The sequence below is a fragment of the Contarinia nasturtii genome, unplaced genomic scaffold, assembly GCF_009176525.2.
Source record: "Contarinia nasturtii isolate CC-2019 unplaced genomic scaffold, AAFC_CNas_1.1 Cnas_scaffold_1240, whole genome shotgun sequence".
Taxonomy (NCBI): Eukaryota; Metazoa; Arthropoda; class Insecta; order Diptera; family Cecidomyiidae; genus Contarinia; species Contarinia nasturtii.
Window position 1 is genome coordinate 375,879 of NW_022198581.1, and position 17,095 is coordinate 392,973.

Sequence of the window (17,095 nt, forward strand, 5' to 3'; positions counted from 1 at the left end):
TTGATGTTTTCTTTATTTACCACAAAAGACCATATAGACATGATGAGCATCATTAATAAGTGGACATTTATATTCAAACACGAAATTTCGTCTAAATTAAGTAAAATATAAAGTGGACAAAAAAGAAAACCGGACCGCAAACGCATTAGTGCCAATGACTAAGATACGTTATTCGTATTCATTTGATAAAAATCGCAAATCGATTAATGAGTAAATTATGCGAATAACGTCAGTCTATAAGTTGTATCGTTGTTCAATTAATCTCAAGTAGCATGTGTCACATGGCAGTATATTATGTGCGTTACATTGCTTGGAAATCAAAAGCGTTGAATTGATTGAATTAGTGATGGGTCATGTGATAACCATTTCACTTTAATACTAAAGTACATTGTGTGTCATTTTGAGCACTTCTGAATAACAAAGGTGTTTTGAAATGCAACATTTACCACATCCAAACAATGCACCCTGTTTATTGTGTATTGTATAATCAATACGCAGGCAATTTACAGTGTTAATGTGATGAATAGCATTCACCGTCATACAATTCCAAATAGAATCGTTAACAACGTATAATCATTCATTCGCTTACACAGTGAGTGCGAAGTACTGCTTGCACACCGTACAAATCACTTGAGATGTATTGCAGAGAGACAAATGCCACATGCACCATAGTACGGAGAGTGTAGAAAGAGTGTTGAGCGTCCCTTTGAAATACGCTTGACTTGTGCTCGTTTGTGAAAATGCCAGACATCAGCAGAAATAACATTCCTACCTTCTCTTACCACACGCATTGTCAACATGATGTGCATAGAACCATACACAACATACTTTAAATGTATATCTATTCTGTTGTGTCGTTTCATCCCTTGCCAGCAGTTAATCGGTGCTTGGTTCGTAATCAAATTATATTGTCTACTTTTCGTTTCATGATTTCAATTGATGCAGCTCAAAACACATGCAGCCATTATACAAGCACTTATGATCCATATATTTTGCTCTCATCTCATCTTCTTCACTGACAACGACTACGAGAATGCTGCTCAATGCGTGTCGCATGTCGTATTTTTGTTTCTCGTTAATATTCAACCAGCGAGAAAAATCACATTCCGACTTTTGTCTGCTTTTTTTTGCTCATTTCAATGTTGTGATTATGTTTTTATGCTATGTTTCTGCTTTCTCATTCTGACATAGTCGTTAAAAACTAAAAACTGCGAATTGGTTGGCATTGAATAATCACAAAAAGATACAACAAAAATGGGCTAATCGTTGCGGATGTTAAAAATACCAACAACGATAAGCTACGCAACAACTCTTTTGGCTACGATTCTTTTTAATTACTGCAGATGAATTTATCCAAAACGAAAACAACACTAAATTAACCAATTCATTGTAAATGATTTATGCAAAAATGCAAAGAGTAGCTATATCGCAAAAACTCTTTATCACAACGACTCCTTTTAAAGGTTTTGCTGTGAAAAAGGCGTTGGTTTAAATTAATAATACTTTTACACAATTTTGTATTTACAGTGCACCATACAACATATATATATTTTACAAATTTCCACATTTTTAATTCGAGAAGTAATTTTGGATAGTTCATCTTTTCCTTTTTGTAGTTTTATGTTCCAATGAAAACACTTTCAAAATATTCGGCAAACATTTTGTAACCTTTGTTACTGGTTTCTTATGATTCGAATTCGATTCTTCCAAATTATAATTAATATCTGCCCACGTCGAATGAGGTATACGTTCAAGTGAGTTACCAATTCTTCAAGATACTCAATCAATGGCATCAACGATTTTTGTTGCGTGGGGAGCAATATTTGTTTTTAATTCATCGTGCTTCTTCATCAGGATCAGTTGTTTTTGAAAGTTTATCGCAGATGGAGTTACTTGTAGCATTATCCCTTTCCGTTCTCTTGATGAAATCTTTTGAAATACGGTTCTTGGTTAGCTACATTTTCTTTAACTATTTGTACGTTTTTCTCTTCTTTTCATATCTCAAACGATTCACAAAATATTAAGTCGTTTACAGCAGGTACTTTTCTTGTAACTTCTCTCAAAAAAAATTTATTCAATTTTTTTTAATTGAATGACTAGGTGAATATACAATGCTTTCTTTCAAATCCAAACAAAGATCTTTTTATCATCAGAATAACTACTTATATGACTAGTTCAATTTAAAAAAAAATTTTTATTTATATGAATGAACATGAACCTATTTTCAAATTTCCCCGAAAATTAAGAGCCAACACTGGCTCAACTAATCATACAAAATGACAAAGAATTGGTCGAGTAAATAAAGATTTTTCTAACAACTCATTTACTTGAAATGTTCAAGCTGAAAATCAATCAGAGGATTTGAAAAATTCAAATGATCTAAACTTGATCACCCTTTTTTCAAATAGTTTGTTCGAAAGACAAACACAAATGATCAATTAACATTTAGAACACAAAAACATTTATTGTCCGATACATGTAAGCCAAAAAAAGGTCTCAAACTCTGAAAATGATGAAAACTGTCCAAATGTCTGGCATGTTCTCATATTTGTTATTGGAAATTTTAAATTTTATCTTAAACATTTCCTTAAAATTCAACCAATTGTCTAACGAACTGAAAACAAAGCCGTTTACAATTTTAATATATCGTCAATTTTATTATACGGTTTGTTTTCAATGTGTTCAAACATTCAAAAGACAAACACATATCCGTTAAATGTTCAACCCTATCAAATATTCGCGGGCGTATTTGCTCATGTAAAGAGTGAGGGTGTTCGAAATACATCCAAGTAAAAATGTTAAGAAATAAACTAGAATGGGTAAAGAAAGCATGATGGCAACAATACGATAGAACCATTCTCGCGGATGCCATTGAGAGACATCGAGCACAGTCAACAAAACAAATTCCCAACAAAAAGTTTTAAATTAAAAAGAACAATATAACAGCAATATCATAAAACAAATTAAACTTATACCAAGCGAAACGATATTAAAGAGAAGGAGAGAGGTAGATAGAGAGAGAGAATGAGATCGAAAGATGGGAAAAATCCGTGAAATGAGATCAAAAATGAAATGGATTCAAACATACACTAGGCAATCTCATATAAATAGATACATGCGTAGAATGTGTGTATATTTATTGTTATTTCTTTTACAAAGACAATGCGTATGTGTCGATGCGACCGAAGAAAAATATCATTAAAAAATAACAACAAAACATTTTTGCCGCGTTACAAATAAGAGCCATAAAAACATAAACAACAGACACATTAAAATGGTAATCATAAATTCAGTTCTCCACATCGAATGGCTCGGATGCATAAATGCATATGTGTACTGTCAAATCGATTCGAAAGAGTTTACGAAAATTAAAAATGAATCTTGTATGAAACTGAAAGGCAGCTGAAATTTTAAAATGCCATTTAACTTCTTGTTATTTAGTTCTGGTTATTTGTTCCCCTTCAATTACTACACTGGCTGATGCCGCTCTATTAACCATCTCTCACTATGCCAAACCTACCAAACAGAAGCATCTCAAAAAGCAAGCACGACGTTTTCTCATCGTTTTTCTTCTGTGTACACAATGACATTATCGATGTGTGCAAAGAGAGTGTGTGTGGTGTGCTCAAAACGGAGAAAATTTACAAAATTAAATTTTCTCAACAACATCGTTATTGGCATGCTATTTATATGTGTTTTATGGTAAATTCACATATGCTTCATCAATTTGTCGGTTGGTTTGAGCGTTGTACCGAGCTCACCGTCGCAAGTATGGCAAATTTGAAATTAAACTTGAACAATGTTTTGTGTCAATGGGAAATTTGATGGTTTTGGAACTTTAACGAATATACCTGCTTTTGTTGATGGTACAACCATAACATATAATTTGATTTGATGTTCAATTTTTGATGCCGTATACATTTAATGGACGTGACGCGTGTTTATGAAAACAAGCAAATCACCAACTAATTGTTGCGCATCTACATGTCATCTGAATGCTTTTCATTTAAAACGGCAACGACATCAACTCATTTTTTACATTAAAACATATACACTGACACGGTGAGGGCGATTTAATTTAAAGAAATAGAAAAATACCTACATCAAATGGAGTCTGGTTTGTGTTTCACTGAAATTGTTCCGCATCTTCGAAAGGTAAAAAAGATTGCGCCGAAAAATGGTTAAAAATTAAACAAGTTGCTCGGGAAAGATTGCACGCAAAAAGGTATTGCAAGAAGAAAACTATTTGATAGATACCTGACTAGGGTGGTCCAAACGTCTCAGTCATGATGGAAAATCGTCATTTTTTTGGCTTTCAAGAAAAATTGACACACAATTGCCACAATTTTTCACAATTTTCCGCCAAAAATTTATTTTAAATAACCGCCGTTTGTATTTTCTGAAATACTCCCGGCGGCATGCATTTCATTCTCCAATCTAACAACGTCAATAAGTTAACTTGAGCCCATAATTTATTTTATGCATCGGGGAGAAATTCTTATTCAATATTTGAGCCACCCTACTCGACACATCGAATCCCACGTATTTAAATACAACTCGATTTTCATTAAGCGTGAGAGACTTTATCTCATAAAATAATTTAATTAAAATGTAAGAAATATACTTGAAAAAACATATGCATATAGTACCTGTCGCCTTAAGTTTGAATAAATAAAAAAAGGAACGTGAATAACTGCACGCACGATTCAAGAAAAGACGACAAAGAGACAGGAAGCATACAATTTAAATAAAAATTACTATTCACTTATCAAAAGCAGTAACGAAAAAAAAGGTGAAAGAACGTGCAGAGAAAAATCTACGCGCGTCATTGCAAATCACCGAAACAATGTGTGCGATTGTCATGTGAAAAATGTGTACATTTCAGCATTTTAAATTCAGTGGAATGCAAATATGCGCGAAAGAGGAAATTAAGGCACATAAAGAAAATAGAAAATCTTATTAATTTTCAGCAACATTTTTAGTGTCGTCTTATATTAATCTGAACTGGATGATGCCTTTTCTCGTTATTTCAACATTCTTTTTCCTTTAAAAAACAACTTTGTTTCTTTCACTATTTCATATGTTTCAAACTCTCGCATTGTCATATGGCAATCTTTCAATTGAAACATTATACACGTTGATGTGTGAAGAGTCCTAAGTGGGGTGTTTTCAAAATGTGATTTTAAATCAAAATAGCAAATCAAATAAATTAATGATGGCTTGAAAATTTCCAAATAAAAACAGTCCTCAGCCGTTTTACATACAACGTTTACACGGTGTATTACAACGCGGTCACCTTGCGGCAGAGCTACGCGTCGGTCGTATATATTCTTTATGTATAGAGCGATGACCATAGCTCTGCCGCATACAAGTGTGAGCGGGTCGAGTCTCGCATAGTATACATAAATAATACATACGACTGACGCGTAGCTCTGCCGCAAGGTGACCGCGTTGTAATACACCGTGTAAACGTTGTATGTAGAACGGCTGAGTCAAATGCTGGGGGACGGACACAAAATCTAGTAAAATCTAGTTTCATAGTTTACTGCTAATTTTGCTAATATTTTTCTAATATTAATAAAAAAATCTACTATTATACAGACATACTAATATTGCTAATATTGCTAATATTAGTTCACTAGTATAAACGTCAAACGTCAAATAGCTGATCTCAAAGTGAAATCATGTATGAATTCTTCATAAATTCTTAGATGAACATTTAACATTTTTATTATTTTTCCTGGTTTAGAAAAAATAAAATTTATTTCTATTAAATACTAAAACATTTAAAGTAACAAAAAAAGTTTTCGGTGAGCAAAGTGCGCAATTCTCTAACAAGCAATGGTGAAGCAAAACAAACTAATTTTTGCTAATATTCTAATATTTATAATGGTGTCCGTCCCCTAGGTCAAATGAAGTGATGATTTGAAGTGTCATATGTTTCGAACGATTAGAACATTTAAATTTGAGAAAAATTCAAATCAAATCAATTTATTTGATTTTAACATTGATTTCAATTGAATATGTATTTATTATTTTACTAAAAAATATACAAAATATATTGTGAATTGAATTTTTTTAATGTTTTGTTCCGATTTTTCAAATCATTTTCAAATCAGAGAACTATGAATCCTAACTCATATTCATTTATGAGGAAAAAACTGAAATATGAAATCAAGCCCGTTTGTTTTATTTTTACTCCCGTTTACTTTTTCGACACACGCGTGCTCAAAATATACGTAGCTACTGAAATTATGAGTGAAACGTATATGTTCTGTACTATAAACGAATATATTTTGGTATGCTGCTTAAAACTTTGTTTCTTAAATTAAATTGTTTTCAATCTTTCTTATTTCTAAATAAACGTCAAAGGTGTCTACACTTTTATATTAGATCAAATGAATTTTCAGCTTCTTAATTAAGTGATTGATAAGATGGTGAAGAAGACAGAACTACACGTCAGTAATTGTGGTTTTAATCATGATTTGGTTGATTCGTTTGTTACATCGCAATGGCAGTCGAAGTCCAGAAACACATTTTATTTAATATACCGCTGGTGCTTTGCGGCATTTGTGACGTGTGTATTCGTCATTTCACTCTATGCACATGTTCAGGGAACAAATAATTTTGGAAAGTTTTTTATTTATATAACGCGATGGGGCCTAATGATTAATTTGATAGTCGGGATCTATGGCGCTTTATTGGTTACATTGTGGCATTTTTGCGATGAGTATAGAGGTGACTAAAGAGCATACAAAAAATATTATGATAAAATAAAAATTGTGCCTTTTTACTTTTTGCAGATGGTATTCAAACCAAACAAACGATTCCAAGGAAATTTCAAGTCTACTGGGCATTGCACACCGTTGCATTGGAATTATCTTTTGTAATAACAATAGTCTATTGGTCAATTCTATACGATCATGGTGGGTCATCAAATTTTGTTCATATTATTGAACTTATAAATTTATAAGCTAAACGTGATGATGATAAACATCAAATCCATTTATATATTTTTCTGATTGCAGATGATTCTATAGACTTACCGAACATCTTAGCACACATAATGAACTCAGTTATCATGTTTCTGGACTTTCTAATTATAGGATTTCCAATGAGGTTGTACCACGTCATTCAACTGATTTTCTTTGGAGTTTGCTACGCAATATTTTCATATATTTATTATATTTGCGGTGGACATAATGCGTGAGTATATTGCAATCGACAACAATTATGACAATTTAAGAATATCTCTTCATTTCAGGAAAGGGAAACCGTACATATACCGTGTATTGTATTGGAAAGACATAGGCAAAGCATCAACAACTGTATTTGGTGTAATTACTCTAGGTATTATTATTCATTTTGTTCTGTTTTGGATATACAAACTACGTGTATTCATTCGTCGGCGATTCTTCACTGCTGAACTTAAATAGCTGAACAATCTTTAAATTATTCCAGCAAAACGATACTATTATGAAATTACAATATTAGCCAATCAAATTAAGTTTAATTCTCAATAAAATTCCATCAAACACTCTGATGTTATAATTATTCTCTTTAACTCTTAAATATTCCAATCGGAGGAGGTAATTTAATATATTATTTGAAAATACTTACGATCAACAAAATCATGAAATACGAGATGACTGCACACAGAAAAATGAATTAAACATTTTATTAGATATATCATATCTATTGAATATATCGATAGGAGAGTATGTTTTTAATAAACTTTTTATTATGCCATTAGACATTATAGCTATAGATATATTCAATAGATATGTGTCCATGGGAATAATAGTGGCAATACAGATGTTTAATTTGAAATACGTACGCTCAAAAAGTGAATTCTAAAAAAATCAAAGCGCGACAATGACAAGCAACGTTGACCGTAGTGCCATGGTGCGGTTGCCAGCGAAACTAAAAAATGACATAAATTTCGATCGCCTGAATCAAAAATGGTACAAATTTGTGCCACCCAACATAAACAGTGACAATAATAATGAACTTGCTGCGTTGCCCAGCTGTCATTGTCGTCGTGCTTTGAAAAAAATGTAGCATAGATGTATTCTATTCAATAAATATTACTTAAAATGTTGATGTCAATCGTTTTATTACGCTTCATTATATTCACAGCGCACAATCTCTGCTTTATTTTTTAGAATTCATTATTTTAAAGATTGTTTACTGTATACTACGTTTAAACCAAAGAGTGCGAATAGTACACAGAAAGAAAAAATGTGGTATTTTTAATTCAATTTTGGTAGATTTAATATAAAATCAACCAACAACGAATTAAATTTACCATTTTTGACATCTCTGAGGCATATTTCTCAAAAGAGACTATCAGTTTAATAAGTTTTACCAATTGCTTCATTTCATTCACCAAATTCATGGGTTAGCGTCATCTGTGGTTTCGAAAAGTTGGTAAATGTAATGAGGAAGTTTGTAAAACTTATTCAACAAATAGTCACTTTTGAAAAATATGCCTCAGAGATGTCAAAAATGCTAAATTTAATTCGTTGTTGGTTAATTTTATATTAAATCTACGAAAATTGAATTAAGAATACCACATTTTTTCTTTCTGTGTACATAAGAGAAAATATAAATGAAATTGGATCTGCAGAAGTGCTGCCAACTCTAAAATTAACAGGTTCAGCTCCATAAGAACATGTACGAATAAAAATGGTTGAGAAATGAGGTAACAGCGTGTTTATATGAAAAGCCGCCAATTACGGCTAGATAGCACATCTGCAGTTCGCAAAGTATTACTACACTTTGGTTTAAACATACACATATACACACTGTTACCTCCGAATGTTGTGTGTAAGATATAAAGAGAATGAAAATTCTTGAGAGAGAATGTATTTTGGCCATCGCTTTCAGTTTTGCGTTGACAATGAACAATCAAAATATTGAGCAAACATTTAATGTGATCGATACTGAAGGTACCGTTGTTGTGAAAACAGATGCGGCAAACCAAACCGATGAACAAACGATGGAACAATTGCAGCCATTGACAAATCAAAATGTGAATCAGATTGATATCACGGGGGACGGCAGTCCCCCAAGTGACGCAATACCAACATACATATGAAATATGTATATTTTGCGTCACTCTATATATATTATATATACTCTAAAGAAATGAAAATCGAAACCGCTGACTTTTGGAAAAGGGTTTTTGCATATTTTAGTAGTGCTCGGGCACCAAATTAAGAATCCGCAAAAAAAATAAAAAATTTCAAAATTTGACCGCTAGGCGGCGTTTCAAAAAAAAAGGTAAATTTTTGGTTTTGTCCATTTTTGACCACCCAAACCAGAAACAAATTTCCGAAAAATGGCATATTCGGAAACTGGAGTTCGGGTAGATAGTGTTGAAAAAAAAAATTGTTGGAGTCGATCGAAAAGTGTCCGAGATATGAGCATGTCAAAAAATCTTACGAAAAACACGAAATTGTTGAAATGATATGTTTGTTTGTCGGCAAATTTTTTTCCGTACTTTTTGATAAATCGCCGGAGACCGATTTTATTCGAAAGTAGATGGAAAACTGAGCATACATGTCTCTTCGAATTTTTCGATTTCGTCACGCAAGTGTCTGAGGTCTAGGTTCGAAAAAAAGTGGAATGCACTTTTTCAGTTTTTCATCGAATGGCCTACTTTCTGTGCATATGAAAGGTGGGGTAATGATCTATATGTCGTTGGAAAGCTACGAACCTCAGCTATCCAGATCTGACGTCAGATTGGAAAAAATTTCGAAAATGATCGCTAGATGGCATGTGTTGTTTTTTTGGAAAAATGACAATGACTTTTTTCACACCGACCAAAATTAAAAAAACTGCACTCATTTTTTTTTCGTGAAAAACTGAGCGTTTGTTGGGGACTAAATTTGTGATGTTTTGGTGTATGTGTCATATCTGGGAAAATTCGTTCCAAAAAAAATTTTCGGTTCCAAAATTAAAAAAAAAATTCGAAAATTTTTGATTTTTGGAGAATTTCTAGATTATGGTACACGGGGTGTTTTTCAACAAAGATACGTCATTTTTGGCTCTTTGGCAAGATATTGAGCTCCTCTAGAGCACACAGCGAAGAAATTTTGAAAAAATTCAGTGGAGATGGTTCAATCCATTTATGACCATACTATTAAAAAATGGGGAAAAATCGATGAAAATCGTAATTTTGTTTAAAAAAATGTGTGAAAAACTTTTTTTTTAATCATACATCGAAAGAGCACTCAATTTTGAACCAATGTGCACATTTTTTAAAACCAACATTTTTCAAAATTGGTCAAAATTCGAAAAAACGTGTATTTGGCGGACCACATTTTTAAGATTTTTTAAATAACCAGGAAACTACACCTTGAAATGATGTTTTGAGGGCTTTATTCAATTGAAAAAAATGAATTGAAACATCGCTGCAATTGGTTTTGAATAGATTTGGTAACCATACATACTACAAATTCACCGTAGAAATGTCACCTTTTGTTTCGAAATTTTACAAAAACAATTAAAGATGCAAAAAAAAAATCGAGAGCAAACATTAAACTCTAATTCAATGTAAAAACAAATGATGGCAGAAAGCAAAACAAAATTGGCGTGCATTGCAAGAAATCGATTAATATAAATATTCTTGATTTCCAATGTGATGAATATCAATATATGAATAAAATAAAAGAATATATGACATGATGAGAGTAAAAAGCAAATAAGTTGGGTTAGAATGCTGTGCAAATTTGAACCTTATTGTGTATAACAATAAGATTCATATTTGTATAGAATTCTAACCTCACTTATTTGTTTTTTACTCTCAGCCTCTCATATAAAATAAAGGCGAGCGTAGCGACTAGCGAGGCAAATTTTTTTGTAGATTTCAAACAGAAAAATTAAATTTAATGTTAAAACAAATGATATAAGTAAAAAACACTTCTTTGGAAGTTCTCACTGTGACGCAATACTGCACATCAAATCTGAAAATGATCTGATATAAATTTTCAGTGACGCTTGCAATCAAATACACAAACAATTTTTATATTGCGTTGCCTCTACCATTTTTAGAAAAATAAAAATGAAAATTTCATTGTGATAATGTCCAAGAGGAACTTTCCCTTTAAGGTAATCGCTCAAATGACCATTACTTTGCGCTTCGCTTGGCGCATGAACAAGTGATTTAATATGCAAAATGCGTTTTTGCATACGTATTTATAACGTCACTTTGCCCACCTCTCTAAGCGTGAAGTTGAAGAGGAAGCGAGTAGCGCTAAGATTTGAATAAAACTAAATGAGGTCTTAATCTAGTGAGTAATTATAATGAATTTTAAATATACAAAAATCTTAAAACTAATTTAAATTATGTTCAATTTGAAACAGTGGTTTTTTCCGCCAGTGCGGCTGATATCAAATCGAATTACAGCTAATTAAATCTATTCTCCTGCTCTAAAATTAAACTTTCCATGAATGACGCATCCGGCTCCAAGTGACACAGACCTTAAATTATAAAATACGCGTGCCAAGAACTGGATAAATTTATGTATTTTTCAAGGCTTTCTTTGCTGCATTTTCCAAGCATTCCAACAAATGCTTCAATCTCTGCTCGTTTGACAGCTCATCGTTGCGGTGTATCAGCACTTCAAAATCTTCCTTCCATCGCGGTCAGTCTTGTGGACTGCATATTCTGCGTACAACGGACCATTTTGTATTTCATTCCGACGAACTGCATGTTTAGAAGTCTTTGCTTCACCGTCATATTTTTGCATATCTTCATCGGTAGATTCACTTCATCTGTTGCATTTTCCGATTCATCAGACGCTTCTTTTGCCAAAGCGTATGCTCCATCATCCTTTGATTCCTCCAATCGGGACGATTTACTGGCTGCTCCTTTTCGTTTCCTGAATCATCAATCGTGATGACTTCGCTTTGCTTCGAGGTTCCAGCATTTTGAAAAAAATGAGTTTAATTTCGATTTCTGTGATTGCTAAATTCCAAGATGGCGGCATACAAACGCATTGAACTACTCAAAGTCAAAGAAATTCCGCACAAAAGAGAATAAAAAATCCATGCAAAATGTGGCCTACTAGTCGATTTTCGGCATAATATTCAAAAATTAGTACTGCGTGCACTTGTGAACAGCGCACATGTATACTAATACAAATATGATACATGTTATTTTGGATGTACATTGCGTATGTATTTTTGAAAATAGTAAAATGAAGAATATTTCAATATCACTATTCGGAGATTACGAATAAATGTGTGTACCCCCTAGTTATTTGTACAGCAACTCTGTAAAAAGAAACTCTGTGTTCCACTTTTATAGACTTTGCGTACAAGTCGGATTTTTATTCTTACCCATTCAAATAAATCAATATATAAAATAACATTTTACATGAATACGTATCATTTTAAAATTTCAAGAAGTATATAAGGCATAAGACCAATTTGCTGATAAAAACTTTTTTCTGTACTTATTGATGGAAAAAAAATTGTGACATTAAAGAAAATCATAGACCTTTGCACAGAGTGATAATCATTAAAAGATATTTTTTTTAAATAAAACTTTTAAATTCTTTACAATGAACGTTTTTACAGTTAAATTGATGGGTTTGAAGAAATTGTTTGTAGGATGCCTGCTTATTTGATATAGGCGTCGATGTTGAATCAATCATTCCTCTTCTATTTGCGCCATTGATTCCATTTTTCGCCAACACGATAGACCTTTTGTTGTCTTCATTCAAAATGTGAATATGATCTCCAGGATGTAAAGTACTAAGAATACTTGCGCCAAACAATCCTTTCCTGTGAAAAAAGTTGTTTTCAATGCAAAAGAATTATACGCATGAAGAAAATAATTTAAAAAAATATTGTACCTGAATCTGTAAGTCCGCATGTTGATGGATTTGCCGTTCATGGCATTTTTTCCCTCGCTTCCTATTCCATCGGGTCCTCTATTTCCATCCGCCCCCGAACATTTTATGTTCGCGGATCCTAAGATCATACATTCTCCTTTTTTACCACCGTAGCCACCAGCACCGCCATCATGTCCATCTTCAGCTGTACCCTTTTTACCATCTATGGTGTATATACGGAAATTTTCCATTCTGGATCTTTTGTATTCCGTCCAAAACCATCCATATTGCCCATAATAATCTTCCCTGACATATTTGTCCATTTCATCACCGGTCATAGGTCTCCACCCAAATGCAAAACCACGATTTTGCAATTCATCAACTCCTGCTGCCAAGTCATTGGTATTTGGAAAATATGCATCAGCTCCATTTTGGGCGAAACTTACAAGTTGTCCGTTGCAGCCAGAGCCGCCGTTTCCACCATTCTGAGTTATTTCAAGATTTTGATCGTTGACAAATGTTTTTCCCCATGCAAAGAAATTTCCGCCACAATTGCCGGGCAAACCAGGCTGTCCATAGCCCTGCCAATAAGATGATGGCGCGCTCCCGTCTAAATTAATGCGCCTCTTACCGATGATTTCCCAGATTGGAGCAACGATGGATAATTGTTGCAAATATCCGTTTGATTTAATGTCGACGTCAATGAAAATTTTCGTTATCGCAAAGATCTCTGCATAACGTATGTCCTTGTTCGCCATATAGCTATTTAAAGCACTCAATTTTACAATGTTTCCAGTAATTCTTAATGTTTGCGATATGACCGTAGCTTCGATGTTCGAATTCAATATGTTCGCCAGCCAATTATTCAATGCATTCATCTTCAATGCATTTCGTTTTACGTTTGGAATATTTAAACCGATTGCGCCACAGAAACGTTCCACGTTGTTGTAATTTATTTGATGTGTACTGTATTGAACGTTGTACGAACTCAAAAGGTCGAAATTGTTGTACAAAAAGTTGTACCATACTATTGTCTCATTCACATAGTCAGTAATGTCATGAAAATCAATATGATTCACGTCTTGAGACTTGTGGTATATTTCTTTTAAAAAATTAGAAAAAGCTATATTAGTCTCGTCAAACGAAAATGCCATCTGACTTTTAGTAAACAATTCTCGCAGATATAAAATCACTTCGGTGTACGTGGCAAATGCATGTCGGTTGTCTCTCAGTAACATTTGCAATATCGATTCGAAGAATTTTAAATCGTTAACACTTTCGATGGCTCTTTCGATATTCTCAACATTTGTTCTAAATACACGCAATGCTCGATCAATTGTTTCGTTCATTATTTGTCGCGATTGTTTTACGATTGCATCCAAATCGCTTGTCGACACATCAATTTCACGCATATCGTTCGAATTCTCTCTAGCACCTCGTACGAAATTCTTATCACCACCGCCAACTATATTTAAAGTGTTTTTACCATTTTCTGTCAAACGGAATATACCTTCGAATCGATCTCCAGTGTGCGTCATATTCAAATCGCCACTGGACCATTTCCATTTACCAATTATTTCGAAATACGGTGCGACGAGTTTTATGTTCACATCACGGTTTAAATTTGCATCCAAGAAAATCTTGGAATTAGCATTTATTTCTACAAATTTAACATCTGAATTGCATTGACGCAGCACGTCGCTTAATCGAATAAAATTTCCCGTTATTTTTACGACATTGGACGGCAAATATTTGAATTCGTGTTTGTCGTCAAACAATGTCTGTAGTATCGATAGTAAATTATTACGACCTACCAAAGTTAGTGTGAAATTTGAAATTTTGGCTGCAGTTTCCTCCCCGATGAAATGCCCGAATAACCGGAGCAAGTCCGTGCTGTTCACTTCACAAGTTTTCGAAAATTGTTCTTTGATATTGATAAAAGCTTTACTTGAATCGATTGCTTTGTATTCGTACAGCGACTTACGCAACTCGTTCAAATAATAATACCAACTGTATAAACGATCGACGTTTGTTCGACACGTATCAAGCATACTCGACAAATGAACGGGAACTTCTTCTGTTGTTTTATTCGCCAAATTCAAAAGATACATAAAATCTCCGACGTTTTCTTTAAAATTTCGTACGATCGCACTGTCCGAGAGATTTTTCTGTGGCAACAGTTGCAAAATATGAGATAAAAACTTTTCCGGATGTGTATGTCGATTCTGGCCCAAACTGTATAATTCGTCGTGGTAATATTTTTTTTGTGTCAAAATATCGATGGTTCGGTTTTCGAAATCGAAGTAATAAGTTTCCAAATTAGAACCAATTTCTTTGACATTAGCGAATAATTGGCTCTTGATCGTTTCGAGGGCTTCATTTATAGCCACTTTTGCTTCTGCAGATAAACTCATGCCTATCTTTAGATCTTTTGCTGGAATAAATTCCAGTTTTTCCTTAATCACATTTGCGATAAAATTTCTTTCGTTTGAGATGTTTTCGTCGTGCATTGTCGGTCCAGCTTGGCTCGGTCTTCGCACTATCGCAATATTATTGTGCTTTAAAAGTGCATTCACAATACTTGTCATTCTACTATCGTAGTTCTTGTACTTCGGCAAGCGAGGCAAAGCGTCCCTCAGAAACTTCAAGACTTTTTCAATTTCTTTATCGTCGTCTGTAGTGCTTTGAACTTTGTTGGCAATCAGCATAAAGCTGTTTTCGAATCTGTCCAAATTGGGCAACAGACTTACAACATATTCTAAAAAATTTGGAAATTTCTTTCGATCGCCAGTGGGCTTTACTGACTCTTGTTCAATGACAAAAGCAAATTTCACAAAATTTACAGCTCGCATAATCCGATTTATCGCGTACGAAATAGCTAGGTCATACTCAACCTGTCTTGTGTCATCGAATCCCGGACAGTCATAAAAGGACAAATTATTTTCGGGATCGTACAAAAATTCCGGAATAGTGGTATGCGACTCAGTGGTTTCACTGACATCTGAAATTTTATTAGAGGCATCTTTTATTGCGTATTCTTGCCCACCGGACACATATTCCGATGAATTCAATTGCGTGTCGTTGATCAAAATTCGAGCCACCGTACTCTTTCCATGACCAGTTATACCGATCAATATTGTGACGTTCGTTTTTTCACCAATCCATGGATTGCTTTCTAATTTATATTCAAATTCTTTGAAGAACTTTGTAAATTGATTTTCACAATGAATCCCACACAGGAGTACAAATAAAATCGCAACGTTTAATTTCCACATCTTCACTTTCATTCGATCAAAATTAAACTGTGCTGGTAGACAACCAAATTGCTCATTTTATACCAAATTTAATAGCAAAAAAGGATCGTACGTTTTAATCGTAATATATTATTAACATTATAACATTGTTTATATGTATTGAAGTTACAGTATGTTTCATTATAGAGAGAGGTTGATTTAACTACCACAAATTTCAAATATCCTAAAAATGTTTTTGGTGTTGCCATATGAGACTCTAAGCTACTACGCCAATTAACAATGACAGCTCTCAAATCAGTACAGTGTTTGTTGTGCAACGAAAACATTATTTCCGAACATTTTCATTCACGGTTTGAAGCCGTTTTTCTGCATTTGCATCCAAAAGGACAAAGAATGTCGATCACATCGACTGCTAAATACATTAAAAAGTCAAAAGGGTTCGTAATAAAGTGAATCCAGCAGTATAAGCATGAAAAAAAAGTGAACGACCAGCCCAATCTGAAGCCAAACTGAGCCTCCTCGCAACAGGAAGATAAACGGAGAGTCAAGTTGTTCGATAAAAATTTAGGTATGTTGTTGAGCCAAGGTGTTGAACGGCTACGCCGTCTTAAAATAGAGGTCTCGCGCTCTACTATCAGGAGAAGATTAGATGTTGCCGGTGTTTGTTATCGCAGTAAATTGAAGAAACCGCTTTTGACAGAAAACCAGAAGAAAAAGGCACTGACGGGGCAAAGCAAAATTCAACAAGAGATTGGAGCGAAGTTATATACACTGACGAGTCATTCTTTTGGCTGGTGAATAGCACTACCCATGCCTAGTCTAGAGCCCAAAAGAGAATGGTCGTTCGCACGGTAAAGTATCCGAAAAAGGTGCATGCTTATGGTTGCTTTTGTGAAGCTGGTTTTGGAAAGTTGACCATATTCACGGGGATTCCAAGCGCCGTGAGGATGAACCAACATTATTCATCGACACAGTTACCCATCGCTAAGAAGTTCT

At 33.8% G+C, this 17,095-nt stretch overlaps 2 protein-coding genes across 2 annotated transcripts; one reads left to right on the top strand and one right to left on the bottom strand.

The window, feature by feature from the left end:
• The first annotated feature begins 6,375 nt into the window (after positions 1-6,375).
• On the top strand, positions 6,376-7,868 carry LOC116345324 (protein rolling stone-like). Its single transcript, XM_031774584.1, has 4 exons — positions 6,376-6,738; positions 6,804-6,926; positions 7,029-7,206; positions 7,265-7,868. Exons 1-4 carry the CDS (start codon positions 6,435-6,437, stop codon positions 7,434-7,436), a joined length of 777 nt encoding a protein of 258 aa, XP_031630444.1. The 5' UTR covers positions 6,376-6,434; the 3' UTR covers positions 7,437-7,868.
• Positions 7,869-12,521: 4,653 nt separating this feature from the next.
• LOC116345275 lies at positions 12,522-16,122 on the bottom strand. The gene is made up of 2 exons (XM_031774510.1): positions 12,867-16,122; positions 12,522-12,795 (listed from the first exon to the last, which is right to left on the bottom strand). The coding sequence occupies exons 1-2, from the start codon at positions 16,118-16,120 to the stop codon at positions 12,546-12,548; spliced, it is 3,504 nt and encodes a 1,167-aa protein (XP_031630370.1). The 5' UTR covers positions 16,121-16,122; the 3' UTR covers positions 12,522-12,545.
• Between the last annotated feature and the right edge of the window lie 973 nt (positions 16,123-17,095).

Bases quoted from the DNA above. Each gene is read 5' to 3' on its own strand.
- LOC116345275 (XM_031774510.1), bottom strand. From the start codon at position 16,120: ATGTGGAAATTAAACGTTGCGATTTTATTTGTACTCCTGTGTGGGATT. The intron at 12,796-12,866 runs GTACAATATTTT...CTTTTTTCACAG, and splicing joins ATGCGGACTTACAGATTCAG to GAAAGGATTGTTTGGCGCAA.
- LOC116345324 (XM_031774584.1), top strand. From the start codon at position 6,435: ATGGTGAAGAAGACAGAACTACACGTCAGTAATTGTGGTTTTAATCAT. The intron at 6,739-6,803 runs GTGACTAAAGAG...TACTTTTTGCAG, and splicing joins TTTTTGCGATGAGTATAGAG to ATGGTATTCAAACCAAACAA. The intron at 7,207-7,264 runs GTGAGTATATTG...TCTTCATTTCAG, and splicing joins ATTTGCGGTGGACATAATGC to GAAAGGGAAACCGTACATAT.